The sequence below is a fragment of the Rhinichthys klamathensis genome, unplaced genomic scaffold (assembly GCF_029890125.1).
Source record: "Rhinichthys klamathensis goyatoka isolate OS25496 unplaced genomic scaffold, OSU_Roscu_1.1 h1tg000082l_1, whole genome shotgun sequence".
Lineage (NCBI taxonomy): Eukaryota > Metazoa > Chordata > Actinopteri > Cypriniformes > Leuciscidae > Rhinichthys > Rhinichthys klamathensis.
Genome location: NW_026606624.1, coordinates 2,477,878 through 2,504,119, shown reverse-complemented (window position 1 = coordinate 2,504,119; position 26,242 = coordinate 2,477,878). Strand labels below are relative to the sequence as shown.

Sequence of the window (26,242 nt, the reverse complement as noted above, 5' to 3'; positions counted from 1 at the left end):
AATTCATTAAAAATCAGAGATGAAGAAAATCTTTTTCAAAGTGAACTGCACAACCATTTATGAAAATTACTATTTCATTTTTTTCTTCTTTGTATAATGCCCGCGGCAGCGACAGACCATCCAACTCCAGCTTAAGCAGATTTCAGAGAGTAGATTCTGAGTTAAAGGCGGATTCCAAGGACCAGACTCTATTTATAGCATGCGCAAATTCATCATGGCTCAGCGCCTCTCTCTTGGGGCCAAATCACAGCAGCGACGAGAGGCCATGTTCAGGTCATCCCAGCCTCAATTAATAAAGAGCCGGGCATCCTCGCCAGAATGAGGGAAGCTGCTGACTTGTTTAAAGGTTGGCATGATAACAGTGATGAAGATTTTTTTATTTATTTATAAAGTGGTTTACGGAGAAAGCAAAAACAAGCATCTTAAGCAGAAGATGGCAATTAACTTCTGTGGGGGAGGAGGGAAAACGTACGTAGACGGAAATATGAAAACAGGAAGTTGAGCAATAAAGGTACGAGAGGACAAGCAACCCCTTCAGCTGTGACTATATTCAAAATAAAGCATGCCCTTGAATTCCTTATACAAAGCAGTGAATACATAATAAAAATAGAGCACAGAGCTTATTAGGCCAACATTTTACTTATTTTTAGCTATAAAACACAAAGCAGTCAAGAATCTTCATCTGCTCACAAATGATTGATGTTTAGTGAGTGAAGTATAAACCTACATGGACAGCAGGGATCATTGGGTTCTTGCTGTCTGTAAACAACGCTTACTCACAACAATAAATATTTGTATTGTACTTTTAAAATAAAGCATGGACACGACTACTCAAAAGTGACAGCAGTTACTGATCATGGAAACACATTAATAACGCAACTTGATTATTGTTTTTGATTAATGGTCTGGTTAGAGCAGCAACCACAAGCAACTGCAGGGCTTTTTTTTTTTTGAGTATGGAGAGACTTTTTAAAGTGTATACACATGACATGCCGCAGCTCGAGTTCTTACCAGAACCAGGAAATATGACCATATTAGCCCGGTTCTGTCAACACTGCATTGGCTGCCTATTAAACATCGTATAAATTTTAAAATATTGTTGATTACTTACAAAGCACTAAATGGTTTAGCTCCGCAGTACTTGAGCGAGCTTTTAAAGCATTATAGTCCTTCACGTCTATTGCGATCTCAAAATTCCGGCCAGTTGATAATACCTAGAATATCTAAATCGACTGCAGGCCGTAGATCCTTTTCCTATTTAGCACCAAAACTTTGGAACAGTCTTCCTACCATTGTCCGGGAAGCAGACACACTCTGTCAGTTCAAAGCTAGACTAAAAACACATCTCTTTGACCTAGCATACACATAATACATTATAGACTTCTATAAATTCAATGTTAGGCTGCATAGATTAGGTCAGCCGGAACTGGGAACACTTCCCTTAAATCTTGATGTACTCGCTACATCATAAGAAGAATGGCATCTACGCTAATATTAGTGTCTTTGTTTATCCCGAGGTTTTCCCGCAGCCTGCCGGATCCAGGCAGTATCCAGATCTGACGAGGGAGCTTTGCCTGGACCCGATGACAATGCAGTGCTGAAGTATCCACTATCCTCTCCCTATGGAGGATCCCTTTCCCACTCTACAGATAAAGCGTTGGGAACTCCGGCTCGCGTACCCCGAAGTGATAAAATAAAACAAAATTCTGTATCAAAATTTATAGGCAAGAAAAGTAGTTTGTTTAGGCTGGGTTGTATGAATTACAAACCTGCGCACATATTTTAAAAAGCACATAACTATAGAATTCTGAATGAGCATGTGAACGCCGTCAGGGTTAATCACAGGTTCGCGTTTAAAGTCTGATCATTTCGACGGAGGTGAATCAATCAAAGTTAACTTTAGCTGGAAGTAACATTATTCAAGAACCGCTATAACGCCAAAACAATCTGTTACCTTAAATTATATGTTTATCTCTGTAAAGCTGCTTTGAAACAATCCATTGTTAAAAGCGCTGTATAAATGAAGATGACTTGACTTGACATGCAAATAAATGAAACAGAATTTTTAATAGATGAAAAATAACAATATAACATTGAAGCAATCCAAGAGCAAAACACAATAATTGTATTGTAGTTGTACACTATGGTAAAAAAAAAAGTCTGAAAATCAGCATATTAGCAAGTTAGAATGATTTCTGAAGGATCATGTAAGACTGGAGTAATGACTGCTGAAAATTCAGCTTTGCCATTACAGGAATAAACTGCATTTGATCTAAATTAAAATAGGAAACCGTTATTTTAAATTAACAATATTTCACAATATTACTGTTTTGATCAAATAAATGCAGCCTTAGAAACAGTCAAAAAGAAACTTTTTTTTTTTTTAAACATTAAAACAATTTGAATAACCCCAAACGTTTGAACGGTAGTGTACAGAGAATGACAATCTCTCCCTAGAATATTTAACTAGTCGTTTGATCTACCTGCCAAGTACTGAAGTAGTCAAAAGTAGTGCATTCCCTTTTTAAAGACAAAGAATAGATCATGACTGGTTACAGCACCACTGGATAAAATGCTTCAAGACGTCAATCTCTTCCACAAGCTTTGCCAAAGTCAACTCTGTGCTTTGCGAGGTGTAGCGAGCGCCCTCTCTGCCAGCTCCACCTGGTGAGCCACTACGCTTTCTGCCCACCTACTCTGAGTGAGCGGCGGGTTACGAGTGGGATGGGGCAAGGTGAGGCTGGTAGGCGGGCGGCCAGGCGGGAGCTTCCTGACACGAGAGCCAGACAAACAGCAGGATCAAACTGGCTATACTGCATGAATCACCACCACTCCCACCACCGACACAGCCACTTCTGCTGCTACCACAATTAAAAACACAGAGAGATAGAGAGGCTGCGTACTAAATGTATGCAACAACACAGGCCCAATAATTGCACATTAGATGATCAAATCTGATGTACTGAAGGTGACTGTATTTTTTAGAAAAAAGAAGTCTAGGAAAAAAAAAAAAAAACAGGAAGCTGTTTAAAAATGAAATGCCCGACCGCGTAATGATCCTGGCTGGAGGATTAAACTGAAAATCAGAGTGCACTGAAGCAATTTTACATCTTAATATTCCAAACCCTGCATACCAAGCCTGAGTCGAGAGATAGGACGAGTGCAATACCTGTGCTTCCACATTTAAATAAAAGCTAGGGGAGCTGGGATTTGGGCTGTTTAGTTACTTAAGAGATAGTGTTCCCTGCTTGCAAGTAAATAACGCCCTGGGGTGGTGAAGCGGTCCCCCAAATCACTTATTAGGGAAAAAAAAACGGTCAATCGCCCTTGGCTTCCATTATTATGTCGGCTGCCCAGCAGCGGGTGCAACCTTTGATCTGTTTAGGTTGGTGAGCATTTGCATTTCATAATGAGATCAAAGAAGAAGGTTCGGACACTCCACAAGTGCCAACAGCGGTTTTAAACAGGGCAAGACTCAAACTCGCCTATTGCATTTATCCATTTTCTCAGGCCGAAACAGCTTTGGAGTGTCAACGGCTACGCCGTTTGTGAGGAATTATGCATTTGCACACTTTTTCGCCTGCATGCAGGTGTTGAAATGGGAGAATATCATGCCGGTAGCGACAGCAGAGATTCAAGAGCAAACATTGAGCATATTTAAACTGGTTAAGATGCAAGAACTGCTCTGGATTTTCGGCGGCGTTTCAGACGAGCAGTCTCCTGCACAATGAGATTCAGACTCGGGGTTCAAAAGCGGGTAAAGCGATGACCTGAAAAGCCACCCGGCCTTCCCGAAGCACTACTGGTAAGTCATAAGGGAGCAATTAGGCGAGAAAATGCCAGAACCGCATTGTGTATTCTAAGGAGCAGCAGCCGTGGCAAAGCCATCATAAGCAGGCCGCGCTGTCACATCTGCTAGCGCCACACGTTTTCAGAGTGCCTGATCAGATTACGGCCTGCTCTGTGGCCGGATTACAAACCTGTTGTGTAAACAGAGATTGAAAATTCTCAGCGGATAACAAGAGCTTTCGCATGGCTCGGGTCCTCAATAATCCTCTAACATCCATACATTTAATGCTTTTAAACTGAGGTTTAGCCTGGTTGCACTCCGTTACAGCTTCTATACAAGTGCTCTGAGGTCAAACGGGATGAGGATGCTGGAACGCTCGGATCAGGTGGGTTGCGATGGCTTTCGCTTTAACCAGACACAGTTTTTGGTGTCAAATGCAGAGACTGAGAGGGTGACCGGGTGCTAAGCATCTTTACAGAATTAAACACCTCATCATTGACAAGTGGGTTTGACGGGGAACAGTGAGCCTCTCAACCCGATAGATGGCAAATTAATCTATTTGCCCTTTCACTCTTTACACCGAGGTAGCTTCCATGCAGATAACTTGGAATTATGAGAATCGGACAAAGACGAGTGTACATAAGAGCTTTCAATAGGGATGGAGGATTACTTCTAGTGGTGACAGTCTAAGCAATATCTTGTATGTGTGTAGCGGCTACAAAATTGGACGCCAACCAACCAATTGGGGGGGGTGGGGGGGGGGGGGGGGGTGGCGGCTTGTCTGAAGTATAAAATCATTGGTTACCCATAAGCCAATCACATAACGTCTGGTTATGATGTGTGTTATTCGCCAGCTCAGCCGCATCGAACTTCCACTGTAAACACATGTATGATGCGAAAACGAAACCATCGAGCGAAATACCGGAGTGAACATGGCTGACCGAGTTTTGCTGCCTCCTTAACCTGATCCTCCATGAGTGCAACCAAGGGGGACACAATCACAACTATCGCCTTGCCGGCCTTTGGCCTCCCCAGTTTCTTGCTGACGATCGGTAATAGTTGATAAATTAAACTTTTCCCAAAACCTGTCGAGAGTAGGGCCACAACATCACCTCCATTCAAAATGTTTAACAAACACTCTTCTTGTTCGGCCTTCAGTTTGGAAATGCCGGGAATATTCTCCACAACAGAGCGAATTGCATTGCATCCCGTGTCTCCATATCCACGGTCGTTTTCGATTTCCCTAACCTAAAATACAATCTTAAACTCGTTGCTTAGCGTCTACGTCACGGCTCTCAGCCCGCCCTCTGTTCGTTGATTGGCCGGCTGTTTTCATGCCGGAGGAAAACTGAGAGACATGTCGATGTCTCAGACTGAATACAGAAGCGAACTGAAATAGAGCGGAAGTACGAAGTCTGACGTAGTCAGGCTAGTATAAACATGCCTGCATATAATATACTATACTATATACTATAATACTACTACTAATAATACTAATAAAACAGAATGCACTCTTGCATAGGTCATATTTTTTTGTAGGGCTGATAAAAAAAAGGTATTGGGTCACAATCAGCTACAAAACTGAAAAGCATCTCTTGCGCTATAAAAGTATGAAATAAATGGAATAATAAAAAATAAAACTTTCAGAGATTAGTTCATTGACATGTGGTGACTAGCAGATGCACAGACTTCAATATTACGCTTTTTAAAGAAATCACAGAAAGATGAGTGAGGAGGAGAAAAAGTGGCATCTACATCCGAGTCGAATTTACCTTTCCATGAGGAGACAGTGAGTGAAGCGGCACCTGAGGCCAAGGCCGTAACCAGGGTTTGAAAATTAGTGAGGTCCGGGGTGTTGTGTAAAGAATTTTGCTATAATAATGGTTTGGCCATTGGAACCACATTTCCCAATGGACATTAAGCTGTGACCCTTTTTTTTTATGGAATTTGGCATATATATATATATATATATATATATACAGGGGTTAAATTTGGATTTAATTATGTGTGGGGTAGTCTCTCACTAGGGGGGTCCGAGGGTTTGCCCCCCCGGGATTTTTTTTGTGAAAAATAAACCAAAATGGCACTTTCTGGAGAGTTTTGTGCAAAGAAAAAGTAGGTCTAGCAAGTTCAACGCAATCTCACGACCAATTCGTCCGAATTTGACGAGTGATTAAAAGATGGCTAATTCGTACGAATTCGTACGACCTCATTCGTACGAATTTGTACGATTTGTCTAAACCCACGTGATGGGTAGGTTTAGGGGCGGGGTCAGGGTCATTCGTACGAATTCATACGAATTGGGCAACTCGTCAAATATGTACGTTTTAGCAAAAATCGTACTAATTCGTACGAGTGAGGTCGTACGAACTGTTACGAATTAGCCATCTTTTAATCACTCGTCAAATTCGGACGAAATTCACACAGATCAAACACAAATATGCTGACTGAATAGATTGCTAGTTGAGAAACACTGCTTTAATTAATGTTTTTATGATGGCTTTGTGAAAGGTTAACTAAACAGCATGAGCCGTCTTCCAGCTGGCCAGTAAGTTATTTGGCAAATTTCATTCTGTAGGCTAACATACAGATCTGTTTTATGCTATTGTTTTTGATAGTGTTATACATTTCTTACAGATAATCGATTGTCATTGCGTTTGTCTTACCGAATGTGGTAGCTTTATGCAATTACAGTTTGTCTATAAGCTTCTTTTTTTTTAAATGTATTAATGCCGACAGTTAAATGTTGCCAGATATTGCTACGAAAAACAAGCAAAACAAAATAATAATAATAATCCGAAATAAGTTCAAAGCTTGTGTTTTGGAAATAAGGTTAATATATCACTAAACCTTCCCACATTAATAACTTCCTAAAGTGTCACATTAAATCAGAAAAACAGGTGACTACTGCCACCTTTCTATTAGGTGGATCTGGCAACACGGAGGCTGCACCCGCGTTCACAACGCGCTCTCAAGCCCCGTTCAGTTCACTGCGCCAGCTTCTCGCAGCAACATGAATTGCAAACACTCATATGAGGTGGTTTAAACACTGCTAATTAATCATTCAGAGAGCTTGACATTTTATTTTTGAATGTAAAAAAAATGACCGAGGTCCGGACCTCGGTGACCTCATAGCTGGCTACGGCCATGCCTGAGGCTTCACATTTCCGGGACACACATTTTTCATCACTGGACTGAAGTAGTTAGACTTCCACGACACAAATCGGCACAATGCCAAATAGGGCTGGGCGATATGACGATATTATCGTATATCGACGATGTCTCGCAAGTATCGCGATGTCGATTTAACAGTCTGTTTCCAGACGATAATCGTCAATATCAAAAAATGACATAGGCTTATAGTTCACATAGCCCTATAGTTAAACATATTTATTCACATCATCATGCAATAACGTGAATGAAATATTTTTTTATAGGCTAGTTAGTAGGATTAAGATTAGAAAATCGATTCTTGATAGCATTCTTAAAGCGCAAGACGAAAGCGAACACGTCTGCATGCGCGCTGTTTTCTGAGCTGCGCACTCACGCAAACAGCGCAAAGAGCCGCCTCTCACATAGTGCACGGACAAATACACAGAATTATATCTCACAATTATACTTCTAGTTAATTTATAGCATCAAATAAACATGAATAAACATCAGAAGAATTATTGTTTCAACCGTGGAAAGACTTCAGTAGGTGCACACCTCTTTTCAAGTTCAAATATCCCCGTAAACACAGCCGGTTTTGTCTTAACGGTTGAGAAAGTAAAACAGTAGGCCTATGTCCATTGAATCAGTCCAAAGACAGCCTATACTCGCTGCCACCAAAGAACAAAATCAAAGAACAAAAGAAAAAGAAAATCACTCACTGAACTTTTGTAACTTTAATTAGCTTAATATTTTATTTGCCTGTTGTTCGGCGCTGACTGCTCCAACTGCAACATGAGTCTGTGCGACCTTGAGATGCGTTCCCTGTCAAACATCATTTGTCCTTACTTTCGTAATTTTGTTAAACATTTTTCTTCATATAATCAAGTAGCCTAGGCCTATTTTATTTTAGTTTGCAGGCTGATAAAAGTTCATCAGAAAAACAAATGGTAGAAGTAGGCTAACTTTACCCGTTTCTGAATATTAATTTAAATGTTGCACATAATAAATAGGCCTAATCAAAAAGCACAAACGTGACCATTGTAATTAAAATAAAAATTTCGTTACATCGCAAACGGATGAAGAAATTGCGTTTGAATAGGCTCTCTCATGCACGCGTTTGGAGCGATGTTGGCAGCTCCGTTAGGTTATATTGGGAGCGTTATAGGCCTACTTTGCTTTAGATTAAATAAATGAATAAATAAACAAAACAAACAAAAAAAATCCCCAAATATAATTTAATGACTTCTGTTTCTAAATAAATAAAGCAGTCATTTTTATTTCTTAAACAGCTTAAGGTGAACTTGGAACTAAAACCAAAAAGGAGGGAAAAAACAAAACGTTTTTGCTCATTCAGAACGACAATTCATTTTTAATTCCGAATTTTAGACAAATAACAAATATATTATAGTTTGAAAATACAAGTTTAAAAACAGCGCTACACATTATTAGGAAATTAAACTTATTATTAAATCAGGCGATACCGCCAAAAAAAGGAGAAAATCGGACCTTATGAAAAACAAATAGACAAGACAAGAAACCTAGCTATAACATCAACATGCATTCACCATTTTTACAATCACCCAAAAATTGTGTTCTGTTCTGTTCAGTTGTAGGCCCATTTAACATTTCTCCTCGCGAAACGAAATTCGTTTCAAACATAGATGCAATAAGAACAGTGAGGAAATTATTAGCAACACTAACATAACAAGCAAAGCTAATGTTTTATGCTCGTTTAAGCTCAAACTAACCAAAGTAAAACCTTTAATGTTTCAATCATTAAATTAAACCAACTAAATCGCAGGCTATCATTAGATAAAGTGCAGCCAAACTCAACATGACTTGTGTTAACGTGTATTCCGTATGTGTTGTCTCCAGCGGGGCGCATAGGGGGCGGGGCTTGGGTAGACGATATAATCGGATATCGCGATATTTTTTAAGGCGATAATCGATAAAATATTTTTTACATATCGCCCAGCCCTAATGCCAAATGATTTTGTCTCATTATGTCAGCGGAAAATACTATTTTTATTTGTGAACACTACACTCACAATAAAATAAAAAATAAAGAAAACAAAGGATGCTGCTCTCTGCAATCACGGTTTTCTTCGCGTGAAGTTAGTGGAGCGCGTCACGAAAATTTATCGAAACTCAAAGTAGCCTATAGGCAAATAGCAAGCTCTTGCGTGCCAGGAAAATGACTCTGTGCTTTATCCAGAATTTTAACCACTTCATATTTGATGTGTCAATTAACTTTCAAATGGTAATTTGCTCTATTATCATCGCTACCGTAGACATACATAAGTGTTTAGATCCAAGCTATAAACTTCGATCCAAGTACTATAATTTGAACATTTGTAACACGGAAATAATGATACTGTTATTGAAAAGACTGTTTGTGACGCTGTTTCATACCTATACACGACAACTGCTCTCTCTGGTTCAGCGACAGAGTAAACGCAGATTTTAATGTTCGCTGTAATCGGACTTGTCAAAGGTTTAATAGACAGCCGTAAATATATACTGAGGAGAATACTAAACCATAATGAGCGTTTAATATAGGCATAGCATAGCCTATTCCACGCTATTCCGCCGTTAACGTTCTGTCCCTCACGGACTGCCTGACTTCGCAACAAGGTATTTTTTTCTTTCTTTTTTCTGCGACTAACCGACTAATACAATTTTGGTCGACTAAGCCTTTTCTAGTCGACTAAAATTTAGTAGACTATTTGGGGGCAGCCCTAATTATTACAGAATAAAAGTATTAATTTCTTTGAAAAAAATATCTTACTGACCCCAACCTTTTAACTGGTAGTGTATAAGAGAAGTCATCCTGCATACTGCTATAGCTTATAAAATCCAAAAATGTCCACTTATAAAGCCAAAGACAGTAAATACAAAATTGAAAAGTTCTTATAGAATAGAAATAATCTGTTCAATTTCACATCAGTGAGTTATATATTTGAACTGAAAAAAAAAAAAAGTTATATATATATATATATATATATATATATATATATAAAAGATTAACCAGCCACAGAAAAAAATTAATTGGTTACAATCCAACTCTACAGTAACTGCATGTGGTAAAATTAATCTCAAACTGCATATCTGTCTCCCCTAATACTGCTGGTATATTTTTTGACCTTGATGAATTATCTATTCTTATTGACAGCACTTATTGATCTTTCTTAAAAGTGTTGGCTAATGGAGTTCTATTGAGATGACTAAATGAGTTGCCGCCGCCTGGATTAGCCCAGTCTCATCTCTCCGGCACAGCTAGAATTATCATAGAGAACAGACGTGTGCGTGCGCTGGGTCGTAAATTCCTGCTGCCGACATCTCAGGGGGGTTGTGGAGAGATGGAGGGCGATGACTGCACACAGACCTACATTCACCCCAGCCACACTCGGTATATGTGGAAACTCACAAATATAGCAGCGTGCACTTCAGAGACAAAAGGATCTCTCTAAAATAATAGTCGATGGCGGTCGGATTGAGATTCACGCTCTCCTGCCTATTAAAAGCAACACTTGTATTGCTGTTATACAATTCTTAACACCAATTCCATAGCTCCGTTTTCACATCTGTACACACTCTTTCCGCCAAGGAGATGCGTTTCTGCTGCAATATCCTGAAAGCCATTTTACACATCACATAGTAGGACAGCAGCATAGCACTTTCAGAGACTGGCCGGCATTTGATTTCAGCTGTATCTTCAACCTATAGATTTAGACCACCTTCAATTATCTAACTTAGCCTTCGTATAAACGGAGGAATGACAACACACTACAGAATGTATATTTGGCCTTTTGTAAATTGATAGGCTGCTAGATCTTTAATATAATAGCTGTAACAATACATGATATAGAGATGGAATGTGGCAATTAACAGCCATCACTGAGAACAGCGGTGGGTCGCCTCTTTCCACAAGGCTTTTGAAAAAAGGCTACATTCCAGCAAAATGGAAAGCCGTCTCCCGGTAAACGTGTCAGGGCAGCAACCTTGTACAGCGATTTCAGTGAAAACCGCAGAAATCCATTTGTTATGTCTGTCCAAAATGCATTAAATTAGAGCCATCTTTCCAGGTATCACGGACAAAGTGCGAGCACGTTTCTAGCAAGAGAATAAAAAGGTTAGTCTTTAACGAAAAAAAGCACCACACTGACCCTCAAACTATTTAAGATATCTGCAAACATATCTTTTTCAGTGAAAAAATTTCATTACGCTTCTAGAGGAAAGAAAACTTTAAGAAATAGGATTGATAAATATGCAGAAACTCTCAAGCTCTATAATTCTCAGACAACAATAGGGGTGGGAGTTTATAAAGCCACGTGTTTGATTTGTTATTTTGATTATAGTTATCAAGTAAAAACTGCATTGATAAAAAATATTTTAAGGTGATTTTTAAACTTGCCAAAATCATGTGTTGCTCTCGTATCTACACGGACATAAATATCCGTTTCACAGCAGAGCAAAAGGGGGTGGTGGGTGTAAAAATATGCTCACCAACAGATAGACACACACACACACGAACAGGGCCGCGTCTCGCACGGATATGAACCACATACATCTTGTCTGTCTGCAATAAAGCTGTGCTACCAATTCTATTGCCAATAAATGTCAACTGATTGGAAAGCTCATTCTAATATCAATTTCCATCTCCGCTCTTTAAAAGGCAATCAGCACGGCTTCATCTCTGTATATCATATGCTCCTTGAGATGGTGACACAGCAATGGCTCTCTCCAACATAATGGACTTCTATCAAGGCATCTGGCATCAATAATACAAGCCATGAAAGGGAGTTTTTTCCTCTATGGCTTGTGTGGCTGGATCTGGCTGGGTGAATATCAACACACTTCCTTCTCACACTTGTGTCTGCAAAAAGAGCCTTTATTTGCGTGTGTCTAGAGAGACAAGATACTGTGTCAAATATTAATGGTCATAAACAGATCCGAATGGCGCTTTGCAAAATAGCAGCGTGGCTGTTGCTTTGATATTTTCGAAATGTTCCTTGGCGAGGAAAGGCAGAAAAAAAGCCTTGACAGCATAAGAAATGAGAATAATTTCACACATTAACCTTGGCAGTCTCCTCTGACTAAATTCAGGGCTGATTTGGTACACTGATTGAATTTAAGTGGAAGGACGTCACTCATGTGCATGCAAATGTCTCTGACGGGCAGAAAGCAAATAATGACAAATTAAAGGACGCTTACAGTCAGCACTTCGCCCCTTACCTTCCACCCGCTGCCGGCTTCCCTGTAATAGGGGAAATTGTCACAGATCCACTGGTAGATCTCGCTCAGTGTCATTTTCTTCTTTGGCGAGCTGTTGATGGCGAACGTGATGAGGCTGGCGTAGCTGTACGGCGGTTTGCCGTCCTTGTGCTGCTGCACCTCTTCCTGGTCCAGTGTGGTGTTGGGGTCCAGCAGGGCGCTCTTCTTAGCCATGCCTGGCCCGTGAGTGTTCTGGGCGTCTGCTTTCTGAATGGCTGCCCGCATGGTCAGCTGCGGCAACCAGTCCATGGAGGTCAAGCTGCTCTCCAGCTCCGACGTCATGATGGCAGGTTGAGTGTCGGCGGCGAAGGAGGGGTGACGATCCGGTGCGGTGAGAATGAAGGGGCTCCCTCAGATCACTGTTTTTGTCGGCGTCACTCAAAAATGAAACCTGCGGAGAAGAGCAAGAGAGGGGATCATTATATTGCCCGACACTGTCAGTATATGAGTGATTGCTTCTGAAGCACGTCGACACTTCAATAGTTAGAACCACTCCAGCTGGAACCAATGTCATTTTAATTAGCACATTCAAACAGGCAGCGTTTCTCTTTGGAGAGAAGCTCCAGAACAGACGCTGATCTGCAGACAAACCAAAAAAAAAAACACTGAGCTGCACAGACCGGCCAAGCCGTCTGGCCCACCTCCTACCTCCGGCCTGCACCCTGCAGCTGACTCACACAACAGTAATCCGAGCCGCAAACTGAGTAAATGCTGCGGAATTGTTTTCACAACTGCCAGCCAAATGGGGGATTGGTTCACAAGAAATTCCAATTCTCCTGAGGGTAGCGTAACCCTTTCTATCTCCCTCTACCCTTCCCCCTCTCCATCTTGTCTGCGTTGTAAACAGGCCTCAGAATCGTCGTCACTGTGCAACACGGGGTCTTATTCCCGTCTGCGGCTGCACCCTACACCCACAAACAACCTTGTGTTTTAGGCACGTTGCCCTCTCCAGTTTAAAATGGCAGCTAAAGTGCGAGGCTAGTCCCGTCGCATAGGTAGACGGTCAGCCGGCATAATCCATCCACACTCTATAGAACTTATTATCGTGAAAATGACAACACGACTGGAAAAAAGGCACCAGGGGAGGGTATATCCCACATATTATTCAGACGAACCTCAGTTTAAAAATACCTCTCCGGTTCTCTCGGGAACCGAAAGAGACGCCCTCATTGAAATTCCTCTAGAATGGCGGAAAGCGAGCACGAGCCTCTGAAATCTGATAAATGAGATGTCTGTGAGGCCAGTTCTATGACAGACACTTTTTTTTCATCATTGTGTCATTTCCATAAAGGTGAGTCATGACTCATGACCCTCTAATTTAAAAGATTTTTCCCTGCATGAGTATGGGAACCTCTGATCTAGCTGTATGAAGTGCAAACTTAAAATTCTAATTTAGCATCCTCGTCGTGCACATGCAGGAAATGAGCGCCTTTGGGCGCTTGTTAATTAAATTAAATCAAATCAATGCACAGTGGACTCCTCAGTTTTTCATGCATCCAATCTGATCCTCACATAGACTGCAAAAATAAACTGCATCGACAAACTGAAACTGCTGCATGTTGCAACAAACAGGCAACCATCAAGCATCCCAAAAGCAATGCCAGGCAGACGGCAGCAAAAACATATAAAAGATAAGGCAAATAAGCATGTAAAATATATAGCCTAATCATGATTTTGGATAAGCCTGTCTGCCAAATACATAAATGTAAACGTAAGGTGTCTGAAGGTTTTCAAAGTCAAATTATCAGCATTGTAATCTAAAACTATTTTAAACAGAATTTTGATTCTTTTTTTCAGAGTTATTAAAGTGTTTGTGACCTTAACCCTCTGGTACTGTCTATGTCGGTCAAAAATGACAGATTTTTTTTATTTTTATTTCAATGAAATGATTGTACTATATTTTAGTTTGATACTATTTTTTTATTTAATATTTTGTATTTTTAGGGAATTCTATGGTCCTAAATTATATTTATGAAGTAGTTACTTATACATTTATTCACCTTTTGAGCATGGACCTGAAAATTAATTTTCAAACTTAAAAGGTCATAAACCTTTGATGCTTTGGAGCACAGACTTAAGGTCTATTTTTAAAGGTGACACCTGGCAGATTATTGCTGAAGTGTTTTAAAAAAGTGAACTTGATTTTTTTTTATTTTATAAAACTGTACATTTAATATGAAAAATGCACAAAAATACCATGTTCAATTTTAATATGAAATAGGCTATATATTTTCCAAAACACATTTTACTCTAAAACTGTAAGAAAATCAAAACCATAAATCTAAAAGAAGCTGTGTTCCAAATTTGAAGACCAAACAGCATCAGGGTGAAATTAGGCTAAATTAGGCCACTCTTTCCCCTTGTCGATTATGAACATCTATTTGAAATGTGGCAGATAAAACTGTGGGCAGAAGAGAATGAATTGCTCAGAAAAACTTTGAAATATTGATAAAAATGAAAGAATTAGATATCAAAAAGATCAGATATATAGAAAACAGCAATAAAATAACTGATGTAAAGTTCAAAACTTTCATATCAAGTTTAAACTTTAAGAGGAAGTCTAATTTTGGTCAAGATGACCAAAACACTGCTAATATACTTCAGGTGAACTTTTAAACACTTCTACTTTACAATATATATATTTAAAACAAAACAGCTGATTAAATGTTAATTTGGACTTAAATATTTGAATATTTGTGAGGCTGCTCATGCCACGTGCATAATGCACAATGTATTTTAAGGCTGTGACTTATAAACTAATACAGTACAAAACCGCTAAATGATGCATGCAGAATGAGGCTCTCTGTGCACTTAATATTCACATCGCCATCCCACAAACCACAGAAGTATCCCTGCGATGACTCTGAATGATGAAATCTGCAGATAAAGACTCGTGTCTCAAGCATCACCTACTTTGCTACAGGGCTGCTTCCATTTTGACTGCATGCACATCAATGAGAAATGCACCACACACACTCAGGAGTGCTGCTGTGTTAATTAGCACACCTCTGCAGTGCCAGGCAGTAAAATGCAGTAAGCATCTCCCCTCATTAACAGTGGCACCTGTACAGACGACTCAGTAACAGGCCCCACTCCGTAAAAGAGCATGCATTGACTGGCACGGAAAAGGGATATGGCTGGTGGCCATTACACACACATCCACAGAGTTAGGCAGTTCAGCCTACTAATGCAAGTAAACCCCTAGGAATTGATTTAAAAAAAATGTCACTGCTTTGAGAATACTTTGTTGCACCCAAAATACTATACTATTTACACCATAGGAGACATAAGAGTAAATGTTTTAGGTAAACTAAAAACAATTCCACGTGATCAGTGTAGTTCTAGTTAACTAAATAAAACTATTAAAAATCAATTCAAATAAAGCTGGACATTTATATAATAGGTGAAAACTGAAATAAACTTTTCCGTTTCTAATGATTATCAGATAGTTTAAGTACTATAAATAAATAAAGTTTAAGTACTAAATTCCAAAAACTAAAATTAAAATTAAAATAGAAAAATAAAAGCGAATGAGATATATATATATATATATATATATATATATAAAACAAACAAATATATATATATATATATATATATATATATGTATGCATGTATGTATGTATGTATGTATTTAGCCTATCTATGCATGTATGTATGTATGTATGTCTTTAAAATCATAATGCTATTAAATTAAATTATGTAAAATTATATAAATTACATATTAAATTAAATCCACAGGGTAGATTTTATCAATAAGACCATGTTGAATCAACTCACAGTGAAAATGCTAACATTCATCATGTTATTGGTTAGCATTAAGCAATGTTTGAGAAATCCCATGGTAAAATATACAAACGATCCTAAAAACGATCCTACTGTAATTCAAAGATGACATTTCCTCGTGAGTAATCTCATTCCAAAACTCAATATCATCCGATCACAGTGTTAAAAGAGAACGTTAATTGCTTTGGCATACCGTATGCTCTCTCAAATGCCGTTTCTACGACTCAAAGTGTGAACAATAAATATTTACTTTACGGAACAAACGCGAGCAAACTTGTATGCGCACATGGATGTGTGGATTAGTAAGCAGACTTGCGGTGGAGAAGGCCCCGTCGGGGGGGATGGTAACTTGGCTTCGGCAGAGGGGAATCACTCTCTGTGAGCTCCTTCCACAGCGCCTGAAGACCTGGCACACCGCTTCACAACAACAACAGTGATGTAACCTAGTAACAAGCCCTTGGCTTTTCTACTTCTACCGAAACTCTGGCCATGTCTTCCATATCAACAACATTATTACGCCGTGTAGAAAAGGCTTGTGTTGTCTTAGCGATCATGAAAGGGAAAACAGGGAGTGGTGGGAAACACACTCACCTGCCCCGGAGTAAAAAGGAGATTCCTCATTTTTTCCAATGCCCCAGGCGCTGATCTCGAGTTATTTTTGAAAACAACAACTAAAATAGCAACGGCTCATTGTTGCGCCTGAATGTTGAGTGCTGTAATTGTTCGCTGCGGCCGGCTCGAAGACTCATCTTCATTAAATGGAAAAGTAGGTAACAGCAACAGCTTTTAAATGTCAGTCTTCCCTCTCCATTAAAGGCTTAATGGTTGCATTGAAACCACCCCCAGGATGAGAACATTAATAACCCAGTCGTTACTCGCATTTTTAGGATGTGTCAATTATCGCTCCGCTGCGCACACTGCCAGCCGAGCGCATTGTTCGGCTTATTACAGCCTGCAGCAGATCAGGGCTTGTCACAATGAGACCGCCGCTCATCCTGGCATATCGGATGCCAGCGCTGATCTCAGGCCTGCCAGAGTTTCCTTTAAGGCAGCGTGCACAGACCGGGAGATCTGAGGCGTCGAAGGAGCCCTGTTCCAGTAACGAGGTCTGGCAGATACACACTGGCCGGGGTGCTGTGTCCTCAGAGTGCCAGTCTCATTGCTTTACATGAGGGCAGATTCCCACCTCCCCAGCTCAGCAGTCTACAGGGGCCGCATACATGTACTCCATAATTAATCTGCCAGTCACAGCAAAGTGCCACTCTGGCTGGAGAGAAATGGAGAACTGCGCACATCCGAGCAGCTGATAATCATAAATGTGACACAGTGATAATGGTAGGTTAACGTGAAAGCCACAGGATTTTAAAAAACATTGAGGGCCGGGAACACTAAGACAAATGGACACTGAATTCCCGCATAAGCATTTCAGCCTGATGTGCTCATATGCACAATGTCAACTGAAAAATGTCATTTGCCAAATTGTAAAATATTCACAAATAAATCAAATCAGTCATTAAAAAAAACAACAAAAAAAAACTGTACATTTCTATTTTGATCTTCTTTACATGATATATAAGACAATGTAGCATTCTCTTGCGAACTGTGCTTTTTAATGCACAAGTACCAGGGGTGCGGGAAGATGTTTTAGGATGGGGGTGCTGTGTGTAGTGGTGCACGATATATCGGCCGCCGATATAATATCGGCTGATATGGTCAATTTTTTACACATCGGTATCATTCCGATGTCAAAATAGGGCCGATGTGAACAGGCCGATAATCATTTCTGTGTATTTGACGTGTGTGTAAATGTGAGTGTGGGGGCAGGGATGTTTGTTTTTGCACGAGCGCATATTACGAGCGCAAGTCCTGTCAGTTTAAAGGGTCATGAAACCCTAAACCAAATTTTCTGAGATTTTAACAGAGGTATGTGTGTTGAACAACATTGAAGACAATGTTAGCATCTGTTAGATTTAATAGTAGGGCGAAAATGGTTAAATTTTAGTTTTTTCCAGCTATTTTCGTCTTCCGGGTTTAAAATCTTCATCGCAGGCTGTGACGTGGCAGTGCACAGTGTAGTGCGTTGATGACTCATCGGTCTCTCATAATTATTAATGAGACTGAGTTTTTATATCCTATGAGAAGACACGGTCTCTTAATTATTCATGACACCACGTGGATCTTTCCACAGACATGTCAAACTGTGATATCGTGTAGTAAAGGACAGAGACCATCATGGGACGCAAGTGCCGCAAACATTTTACCCGAGAGAGCTTCGAGAATTGGAGAATGGACTTCGGCCTTGTCGATGACCAAGTTACGTCTTGCGAGTAATGCGGTGGACTTTTCTATCCCTTCAGAGTGTGTGTCTAAAATGTAACCCTGGTCATTTTACTTGCCTTTTGTTAAATAAGCGGTCGTTATGAACATTTTTGATATTTCGATAATATATCAATTGTATGCTTAATGCGGGAGACTTGTGAATGTGTAGTGTTGACGTGCGGGCCGGGCGACACCGTGTTGTGTATGTGTGTGTGTGTACGTGCAGGCAGGCGACCCTTCGAAATGATTCGGGGTCAGAGAGAGAAGCGGTAGGATGTGTGTTTGGACGAACGACTGAAAACTCTGAGATTATTGTTCATTATTGATCGTACATTGTACAGAGGTCAAAATTATTGTACAAATACGATAATTATCGTACATCTGGCAACACTGCTGCCTGATGACAGTTCCCCCTCTCCCCTGCCGTGCCACACCCACTCCCTCCCTTCTTCTCACAGCCATCCACGCCCATTTAAGTTGCATTTTTCAAAAAGATTATGAGCTAGACTTGAGCTGATAGAGGGGGGTTTCATGACCCTTTAAACATCCAGCGCAAGAAGACTGGAACTTGCGCGCTGTTTTCTGTCAGCCTTACTAAGGCGTATTTTTGTCCCGCCAAAGCCTTATTTGACCGGTGAGTGATGTAGATGAGTGATGTAGATGAGTGACTGCTGCGCTTGTTTAACTGAGAGAACGAGCAGACAGAGTGAAAGCCCCGGTCGCGCGCACACGTGCACTCTCGCCGTCTTCAAACGGTCTTGCTCTCCCTCCCTCCCTCCCTCCCTCCCTCCCTCGTGCATATTAATGAGGCCATCCTTAAAAATATTTTGGTTTGCAGTAACAGCAAAAAAAAAAAAAAAAAAGGGTCGGTAGGTAGGTCTATATTTTTTTTCTTCAAAATTCAATGAAAAAAAAAGGACAATTTTGGTCATGGTGATTACGTTGGTATGAATTTAAACATATTTGCATATTGTGACGCCACTGACAGTGTCTTCAATGCCTTTGGGCGCACCATTGCGAATCTCATTCTGATACAGGTTATAGACAACAAACAATTTGAAATCTTTGTCAAAAAACACGTTTATTGCATTAATTCCAGCTGCATTCATTTGGGGAAAAAGAGTGGATTTTCAGAGGGAAACAAATAAATTAATGACTAATCTCACCAGCGCCGCGCCGACCAATAAAACAGCGCATTTGGCACTATTCGTTTAAATTGGACCCATAAACATCTGCTTTTATTAACGGAAATCAGTGAGGTCAAATGGCTAGGCGCATTGTATAAACTATATTAAGTAGTCCTGACATATTATGGAATGGTCGATTTTCTTTAGTGTTATTTAGTACATTTCGGTATGGGATGTGCTGTTTTATTGGTCAGCGCGGCGCTGGTGAGATTAGGTCGCGCAAGCAAACACTTCCTTCCTCCCTGCGCTGTCGAGTCTGTCGCGCTCGCGCGTCTCGGTCCATTGAGCCACGCAGATTAGCTACATGTCCGCGCTGCGCGAACTCTGTTACACCCTGCCGTTTCGTCCCACTTTCGGTGTGTTTGGCTTCCCATACTTATGTGTGTTTGTCAGAGCCTGCCGTTGCTGTGTGACGCGCGTTCGCGGCGGCCATATCGTGACGAGCTGCTGGACGCGCTCCGAGAAAGAATTTCGAATAATGAGCGACTAAATGTAGGCTCATACAGACGTATTTCACAAGCAGCCGCGCCGCAGCCATCATCACCGAGCGCGAACCATTGACAGTGAATGAAATGAATCGAACGCACAGACCATAGTGTGACATGCGTAAACCAATGGTGTAAACATAACCATCATATAGATGACGCCACGGGTTTTTATTTAAAAGAAAGAACGTAGCCTGCTTACTATAATATAATTGATATTTTATTGCATTTGTATTAGTTGTTTGAAGAGTAAAAAAAATCGGTCGGTCTTAAAGTGTCTATGTCAGGTTAATTTTTTTTTTTAGATATATTAAATAAGGGTTAGATGTCTGAGTGAAAATGTAATTATCATTAAAATTATTACTGTAATTACCCTACAGTAAGCTTTATAGCCATTTCTGTCAAGATCATATTTTTAAAACACAGCTGAGCTGTGACGTCAGAAGAGGGAGTCGTGCCACAAACGTTCTATTCAAGTATGGGGAGTTTTGAGTCTGAGCAGATCCAAAATCCCCTCTCAAAATCCACCCACAGCCATACACTTTTGAGCCTCCCAGGCGTGAGACAGATGAGGAGGCAAACAGAAATTTAAATAATTCCTATCGAAGAAACATAAATATCTGGTGTGAAGATAACCAGTGGAGAGTTGGGCAGGTGTATATACCGGTAGGCATAACTTAGAGGTGGAACGGTACATGTATTCGTATTGAACCGAAACGGTACGGGCGTCAAGGTTCAGTGCATGAATACACGAGTATAAAAATAAATAAAACTCGCGTGAAAATTAATTAATGCGGAACTACTGTTAGATATGCGGGTTATTTAGGGACACATAATCTGTAGCTCCGCCTTAGCTCTGAAGCTCCGTGGCTATAATGAACAGGCTTCGATGTCAAGATTGCAATGCTGGAATATGTTGGTGTTGGTGTGTGTGTGTGTGAAGCAGCACTGAAGTAGCGAGAGAGAGAGAGACACGAGAGAGAGAGAGAGAGAGAGAGAGAGAGAGAGAGAGAGAGAGAGAGAGAGAGAGAGAGAGAGAGAGAGAGAGAGAGAGAGAGAGAGAGAGAGAGAGAGAGAGAGAGAGAGACACACGCGGGCGCGATCGAACAGTGGAAACATAAAAACTGGAAGAAATGTGCGCTGCAAATGACCGAAATCTTGGATACCGAAGCAGCACTGAAGTCCACGCGTTTGGTCCGAACAAAGTTGACCCAGGCACGGAACACAGACCTGCTTTTTGGGACAAAGTGGACTCGGTTTTAACTGTGTTTTAGCACCCAGCACAAACGCAGTAATTCACCATTGTGAAAATACGCCTGCGTATACCTAACTACCTAACTTAAATAGCTAACTAAATAAATAAATGTCCTAATCACTAATTCTCTCGCTCTATCACTCGTACAATTATCAACACAGCTCACAGACTCACTTTGTGTTTGAGTTTGCTCTGGGGAGACGTCTCCCTCTTATGACGTCAAGCGATCCGTCTGGGCGGAGGAGCAGTTTTAAGTGAGTACTGAAAATAACAAACTTTTTCATCTTATAGTCTGCCTTTAGGTATCGAAAATCATACAAAACAATACAACAACTTGTCAAATGTGCATTTCCCCTAACTATTTTGTGTTAATCCTAATTACAAATTTAACCTGACATAAGCACTTTAATGCAAATTTACAACCGGCAAGTCGGTCGGACTAAAAGGGAAAATAAAATAAAAAATTGGGTCGGCCCTAAATTGACAGGGTCGGTCGGGTTACGGCAAACAAGAATATTTTTAAGGATGGCCTGAATTGAGTTGACTGAATATCTTTGAGAATACACGATGGTAAAAGGTCGTAAGACCGAAGGTTTTTTTTTTTCCTGAACTACCACTGGTTGTGAATTGTGCTAAAATAACGTTGCTATCTTCCCTGAAAAGCTTTCCACACATTCAGATGACAAACCACACTTTCAATAAACAAAAAAAAAATCTATCTAGTGATGAAATGTTTTCTGTGTTGAGACTAGAGATGCACCGATTGATCGGCTGGTGACCGGAATCGGCCGATTTTCACGTGATCGGCCATGATCGGCGACCGGCCGGTCAGTCTGACATGCCGATTTTATGCCGGTCAAATGCACTCTGGCGCCGCATGATTAACATCGCGCAACATCAGCATCACACGTGCACACGGAACACACATGTAGGAAACCTCGTGAATTACGACCGTTTTTTTTTCGGTCTTTTTTTCTTCGGCGTGCATGTTAATCAATGTGTGCATTCACACCAGGAGCCGGAGAAGCGCGTGAGCGTCAAGCAGGAGCGTCGCGTGAGCAACAGTGAAGCGCGGGTTTCAGCGCCGAGTCTATTCTGCTCGCGCTCAATTAAAGTGAAAGCATACTTTTGATGGACAAAATAAATATGATTTCACCCCAAAAGGGCCCAAAATACACAGAATTTGCACGTCTGGTGTGTTTTAACAAGAACTGAAGTATCCAGGCTATGTCAGAAAAGAAAATTAAGACTCAAAAATATTTATAGAAAATAACTTGTTTTTATTCCCAATCGTTTCCCTGCACATGCTCCACTTGTCCTGTTTAGCCTGGCTGGACATGTGTCAGAGAGAAAAACTGTTTGAGAATTATAACTTGCCATTGATGTACAAGTGATTGCAATAGGCCTGTGTGTGTGTGTGTGTGTGTGTGTGTGTGTGTTGAGAAATATATACTGCAAGGGTAGGCTATATTTATTTTATTTTTATTTGTTATTTATATATTATTTTATTGCCATTACCTATTTTCATACAAAAGTTTAGTTTGCTAAATATATCAATTTTTTTTAGTTGGATATTGGATGTGAAAAGGAAATGGTTCTTCCATAACACTGCACTTTAGATGTGTGTGAATTTCCCACACCAGGAGTAATTTATATAGTCCTATTTTATAGCGATTATCTGTTAAAAAAATGTTCTATGCAAAATGTTCTATTAAAGAGAAGATAGCCTAGAAAATAAATATTTGTGTTTGCTGTAAAGTGGTTTAAAAAAAGGAAATCGGAATCGGCTAAAATCGGTATCGGCAGGTCAAACTCAAGAAAAATCGGAAATCGGAATCGGCCTAGAAAATTGTAATCGGTGCATCTCTAGTTGAGACAAATGTTGTGCAATGTCCTAAACTGCTATCACACGACGTGTGCCATGGTCCGTGGTCCGTTAATGACACGTCCGATTCGCGAACTAATGACTCCTTTGAACCTATTCACTTTAATGAATGGTTAAAAAACAACTGATCTGTCCAACACTGAACTCAAGAGACATAAAATAGGAAACACTTTACAATAAGGTTCCATTTATTAAAGTCTAGATAACTACATTAGTTAACATTCTATTAATATTAGTTTCTATGCGGATTTACTCCATGACAAAACCACCCTAGTCATTCTAGAATGATTCATTCTTTCCAAGAGCTATTCAAGTCATCTGGTGAAATTGTTTTTATATCGCAGAAAAATAAAATATCGCAATGTCATTTTTTACCAATATCATGTAGCCCTAATCCTCGCTATGTGTTTTCTATACAGAGATATCGACATCGGTAAATATCGGTCTTGGCCATTACAGCGATATTTATATCGGTTATCGGTATCGGCCACAATTTTCACATCGGTGCATCACTAGCTGTGTGTGTTTTGATTTATTTAGGGGAGGGGGGTGGCATTTGAATAAGAAACAATATTGACTATATAAAACGCGTAAAAACTCTGAGAACACTCATTTAAACTGCATACACATGGGGACATTTGACTGCACATCATATTTTTGACATTATTGATACTGCTTGCAATCGTAATGCAACGGAACGGTCTACGGGACATAAATTAAGCCTTTAAATAAAAGGGTTATTGAGCTGTTTACATTGTCACATACAATTAAAGAGCCTGCACAGCAACAGGAAATAAAAATTAACACAAAAAACCTGCTTAACTTACACAACACCGAAGGAGGACTTGCGCTTAGGAGTAGTGAATGAACTCTTTGAACTGCAACGGTCACAATATGACATCACACTCTGCGCGTATGTTTCAGAAAACATAATTCAAGATTTAATAGCCCACTTAAAAGTGTTTATTACAAATAAATTACTAAATGCTAAAAAAGAATAAATGAACAAAAATTTGCGTTGCATTACAATCCTGTATAATCATGCAGTAGGCCTACCCCTACTTCCCGCACCTCTGACAAGTACCTATTCCACTACTTTCCATAACTATTCCACTACTTTCCATAAAAAAGAAATGACATTGTATTTCATACATCTAATTAACAGTGACGCAATAATGTAAGGTAACATTAGTTTTCACAAAATAATAAAAACAGATATTCGCACTTGTCAGTTGGCCATGATATGAATCTTAGCTTCTGCTTTTGAAAAGTCTATGTCCCTGTTGTCCTAAACAAGGCCTGCAACTTGGAAATGATCCATTAATGTTGTATTAATTGGAATTAAAGCATGAATATCATACCATATGTGTTAGCTGGGTACTGTTTGATAAGCTACATCCAGGTCATTTAAATATAAATTATCATTTTTAATTATTGAATTATTATATTAGCTATTCCCGGTAGGAAAACACAATAGTGTGCAACAGTCGAATTTCGAAACTAACAAAAAGTATCCACAGGGGAATTGGTTTTTAACAATAATTTATAAATTGTGATAGACAGACCGGCACATTAAAACTAGTACATAGTCTTGTACCTTTGTTTGGTCTGATTTTCAAATACTGATTTTGTTCCTTCAAATAAAAGTTTGTAATGTTGTGATTCACCTCACTGCTAGCTAGTTTGGTTCATGGCTTATGTTTTGTTGTGTCCCTATGGGTAAAATACTTTCAGAACCACTGCTGCTGAAAAAGTGAATAGCACTCTATTGGTTATTAGCTGGAGTTTTTTTTATTTGGCTGAATCAGGAAGATATTGGATGTTGGACATTTCCACCTATTTAACAAAAAACGGCAAACATCTAGATCTATAAACATAGGGGAAAGAAAAACAATGACAAAACATGACTGAATGATCATGACTGAAACGTTAATCCATCAGAGTGCCAAATAATGATTATTTGTGGTGCGACCTTCACAGAAAAAGACTACACACTCTAAACAGAGCTCAGACTGCTGGATGTAGAATGTGAAAGGAGAAAAGGCACACCAGACAATTTTATCGTCACTGCATATCAGCTTCTAGCTGCAGACATTGCACTCGTCCCTACTGAGAGATCAAAAAAAAAATCCATACAGGCTAATCAGCTGCAGGATGTCACATGGGGTTAAAAGCAGAGACAACAGGCTTTGTAACCTCTGATGCAGATACACTCAAATAATTACTGAAAAGGGAGGAAGGAATTTGAATTTATGCAAGAGTAATTATGCCATTTGGGAATATTAGAGAGATTTTCTCAGCAGTCTGCCACCACTCGCAGTGCTTTTCAGAGCCGGGCGACTAAGAGCCGCACACGCTGACAAACACAAGGCCTTCGGCTCATTGTGCAATCTGTGGGCCCTTACAAAATGACGCTCGGCATTCCAGTAATTCAATAAGCCCTTCCAGTGAATTACAACCCTGATCAGGAGGGGGATTGTCTCTGTGTCCCTGGCAGCTAGGCTAGGAGGTGCCCTTTGTGTATGGAGCGGTGCCGCTGCCCTGACACCAACCATGCGAACCCAATTACACTGCTTTGTGAGCCCACGGCCCCCATATTAACACATATTCTCCCCTGAAAAGCGTCGACCAGTGCCAGGCTGGCAGCCATTCGCCAGAGCCCACTGTTGAATCTCAAATAAAGCACTTAAGGCTCTGGCAAAATAATCATTTGTCCCTGGCATTCTTGAAAGCCCCCTTTCTCATCAGAATTCCCTGCTCCTTTCCTTGGCAATTAAATGCTAAGCTCTTCGACTCTCTGCAGCAGGCAGCACAATGGGACCTCAGAGCTGCAGCAGACACAAGCCAATGCTCACTAGCATTATTAAAAGAAAAAAAAATGAAATGAGAGATATTGACGTTTATTCTTTTGCATCTCTTTCGGATGGCGAACCTCTGATAAATTTGTTGATTTTGTCTCAACTAAAATCAACGTTAATTGCTCTCCTCTAGGTATATTGAAAATCATCTTGTACTTATAGACATGAGAAAAGACCTCACTAAATCTCATTCATGTGTCACTTGTTTTGCAATTCCAAAATATATTCCATTGGAATATTCTGACAGTTT

At 40.1% G+C, this 26,242-nt stretch overlaps 1 protein-coding gene across 3 annotated transcripts in view; it reads right to left on the bottom strand.

Annotated features, from left to right (window-relative positions):
* The window catches only part of foxj3 (forkhead box J3), a 111,618-nt gene that overhangs the window by 42,713 nt on the left and 42,663 nt on the right, over positions 1 to 26,242 (bottom strand). For all 3 annotated transcript variants that reach the window (XM_056251444.1, XM_056251442.1, XM_056251443.1), the window contains exon 2: positions 12,179 to 12,608. In XM_056251444.1, coding sequence (XP_056107419.1) covers positions 12,179 to 12,499 — 321 coding nt within the window. In that variant the 5' untranslated portion in view covers positions 12,500 to 12,608. The remainder of the gene's footprint in view (positions 1 to 12,178; positions 12,609 to 26,242) is intronic.